The sequence below is a fragment of the Scomber scombrus genome, chromosome 3, assembly GCF_963691925.1.
Source record: "Scomber scombrus chromosome 3, fScoSco1.1, whole genome shotgun sequence".
NCBI classification, from domain to species: Eukaryota; Metazoa; Chordata; class Actinopteri; order Scombriformes; family Scombridae; genus Scomber; species Scomber scombrus.
Window position 1 is genome coordinate 23,192,286 of NC_084972.1, and position 3,806 is coordinate 23,196,091.

General features: G+C 39.8%; 1 protein-coding gene across 1 annotated transcript; it reads right to left on the minus strand.

The window, feature by feature from the left end:
• On the minus strand, window positions 1-3,806 carry tubb1 (tubulin, beta 1 class VI). Its single transcript, XM_062416499.1, has 4 exons — window positions 3,712-3,806; window positions 2,366-2,474; window positions 2,081-2,191; window positions 1-1,511 (listed from the first exon to the last, which is right to left on the minus strand). The coding sequence occupies exons 1-4, from the start codon at window positions 3,766-3,768 to the stop codon at window positions 385-387; spliced, it is 1,404 nt and encodes a 467-aa protein (XP_062272483.1). The 5' UTR covers window positions 3,769-3,806; the 3' UTR covers window positions 1-384.

Genomic DNA, 3,806 nt, shown 5'->3' on the forward strand with positions numbered 1-3,806 from the left:
TCATAGTTATTACATAAATACATACAATGCAACACATATCTTAAAAAAAAATACTTAACAAAATTCTTTAACATCACTATCAAATAGCAGTTTTTAAAAGCAATATATAAAACACAGTTGGTGTAGCCTATGTACACAAATGCTGATGACAGAAAAAAACCCTCAAACCCTTAAAACAAGCAAACTGGCATCAGTTTTAGTTTTTTTTTTTTAAACTTTAAAATATGTAAGTACTATTGTGTAAATATGTCAGAGTACTATTTATCCGCATAAATTATACTACAACATAAAAAATAGTTCCTTTTCAAACTAAAAACTTCACAATTCTTCCATGTTCTTACAACAGGGTTTCAAATCCACACACCAAACTATTCCCCATGTCTTCTACTCATCTATAGTCTCTTGACTTGTTTCAGTCACTGTTTCCAGTCTAACTTCCATCCGAGACTGAACCTTCTCGGCCACCTCTTCTTCTTCTTCCCCTTCCGACTCAGCGTGAGCAGTGGCGTCTTGGTACTGCTGGTATTCGGACACCAGGTCGTTGAGATTGCTCTCTGCCTCAGTGAACTCCATTTCATCCATACCCTCCCCTGTATACCAGTGGAGGAAAGCCTTCCGCCTGAACATCATGGCGAACTGCTCGCCCACACGACGGAATATCTCTTGAATGGCTGTGTTGTTGCCGATAAAGGTGGAGGACATTTTGAGGCCTCTGGGTGGGATGTCACACACGGCAACCTTGACGTTATGGGGGATCCAGTCCACAAAGTAGTTGCTGTTTCTCTTCTGGATTGCAAGCATCTGCTCATCTACCTCCTTGGTGGACATCTTGCCACGGAAGACGCCAGCCACCGTGAGGTAGCGCCCACGTCTGGGGTCGCAAGCTGTCATCATGTTGCGGGAATCGAACATCTGCTGGGTGAGTTCAGGCACGGTGAGGGCATTGTATTGTTGGCTGCCCCGCGCTGTCAGGGGGGCGAAGCCTGGCATGAAGAAATGGAGGCGAGGGAAAGGCACCATGTTGACAGCCAGCTTCCTCAGGTCTGCGTTGAGCTGTCCGGGGAATCTCAAGGAGGTCGTGACCCCACTCATGGTCATGCAGACCAAGTGGTTCAGGTCCCCATAAGTCGGTGTGGTCAGTTTCAGGGTGCGGAAGCAGATGTCGTACAGGGCCTCATTGTCGATGCAGTAGGTCTCATCTGTGTTCTCCAGGAGTTGGTGGACTGACAAGGTGGCGTTGTAGGGCTCCACCACTGTGTCCGAGACTTTAGGGGAAGGCATGATGCTGAAGGTGTTCATGATACGGTCGGGGTACTCTTCTCGGATCTTGTTGATGAGGAGGGTTCCCATGCCAGAGCCAGTGCCACCCCCCAGTGAGTGAACCAGCTGGAAACCCTGAAGGCAATCACAGCTTTCACACTCGTTCCTGACTCTGTCAATCACCTGGTCAACCAGCTCCGCTCCCTCGGTGTAGTGACCCTTCGCCCAGTTATTCCCAGCTCCTGAGTTTCCTGTAACACCAAAACAGAGTTAATCTAATTCTGTCATTGGTCAAGAGAATTAATGGATGGAAAACATACTGGTCACAACATGTTTTAAAATAATTCAGAATACTTTATTCTTTATTCTTTCACTTTATGAAAACATAGAATATAAATACATGTAAAACACAAAAGCTGCCTAAAAGCTATATTTCCACTTCAATGGCTTGAAATAATTCTCCACCTTCAGGTTTATGAAATATTCCCAGAGCCATTGGACAAAGTAAAAAACAAATGTTGTCACCAAGCTGTTTTTCTTCGGAATACAAACTTTTCACCTCATCTTGAAACACTCAAGATTTATACATCTGCCAGCTGGGAGGCATTTGAATCCAAAGCATCAGATATGCCAAAACCATGAGAGTGTGTTATTTAGTTGTATGTTTCCTGTCTACATACTCATGAAAATCACCTCAAATATAAGATAGCATCAAAAGGCCTTTTTGCAGCATGAATATTTTCAGAATCACAATCAGGACCAGGTTTACACATACAGGGAATTTGTCTTGGTGTTGTGGTACTTTTGTTATTTGTCTCACCATGGATGAAGTTGTCTGGCCTAAAAAGGGTCCCGATGCGGCTCCCTCTTACACTGTCCATGGTGCCAGGCTCCAGGTCAACCAGCAGGGCCCTGGGCACATATTTACCACCTGGAAACAAATCAGAAATGCGCATCTTGAATTTCATGTCTTTACTGTGTGTCGAAGTTCACAGAAAGCAAAATACAAATGCAAAACTAAGCAATGAATTAAAAAGAAATTAACTTCTAAACAAGTTTGAACAGGCACATTGTCAAGATGCAGGACATATATGGTCTGTATTACCATGTGCCTCATTGAAGTAGACATTGACCCTCTCCAGTTGGAGGTGGCAGTCTCCCTCATAGATACCGGTATGATCGAGCCCATGTTCTTCACTGATCACCTCCCAAAACTAAGAAGAAAAAACACATAAAAATACCATTATCGTGATGACAACATAATTCATGAAAATCATGAAACAGGTTAATTGTTGATAGGTCACTTAAAGTTGAGCTTTAAATGTTGAGTTTTCATCGTAAAAGTATCTTCCACCATTTTGCACATTTTTGTCTGTTACACTGTATGGCTGTTGAGATATATGCAGCTGTGCAGAAGTATGTATTGTTTTAAATGTACCTGTTCAGTCAGCTTGTGACTATCTGGCAAAAATATGCCTACTCTGACTCTTCTTCAAATGGGTACATGTTAAAGTGAATTATATTTTTATATGGAATATATCACTTTATTGCTCTTATAGATTGTTCATGTTTTTTTTTTTTCGTTTTATTTCTTAAGTTGTTTTTAATTGTCTTAAATGTTCTTATGGCTCAGGGAGTGCTATCTACATTTCGTTATATTGTTGTCTAACCCTCAATATAATGACAATAAAGCTACTAAACTAAACTAAACTCATTAATCTCTGAACTGAAACTAAGAATGTATGATGTCCACATGACAATGATATAAATAATATTAATAAATATTTAAACAAGTAACTTCTTATGTTTCAGACTGTCACGATCTTCCACGTCAAGTAGAGTTATGCGTTGCTTTAGCTTCAGCTGTATTATCTCATAGCTCCTCTCTCTTGTTTTGTGTTGACTATGATAAAAATGTCCCACCCATGCCAGTCTCACTATGACTCTTATCTGTACACTGAATGCAAGACAGGAAACACCCTGTGTCACTCACAACTGTTGGTGACAACATGCAAAGAACATTTCAGGACAAACGTCATGATAAATGAAAGAAAATAATAATAATAATAATAATAATGATAATAATGATAAAAAATATTGTTATGGTTTAGGTGATATAATGTAAAGTAAAATAAAACATGTAGGTCTTGATATTCCCACTTGTTGGTGTGACAAAACCCAATTAATTCTCTTTTAAATGAATTATATCGTCTAGCTGACATGGCATTAGTGGCTTATATTTCAACAGATGTTTCATTCATGTTCTCCTGAAAAGCACATAATGGGTTTTAATGAGACATAAGACACTTTATTGTCATTGTAGGCATACAATGAAATAATGTTTGGTCATGGAAATTTAGAAAACATTAGTACAGTCTCAACATAATCCACAAATTCATAACTAATGCACATTATAACTTTAGCAGTGGAGTTAAAATCTTATTTTGTTACCTTTGAGCCGATCTGGTTGCCACATTGTCCAATTTGAAGATGTACAATTTCACGCATGATGATCTGGATATGTTACACCACACAGAGCAGGTGGG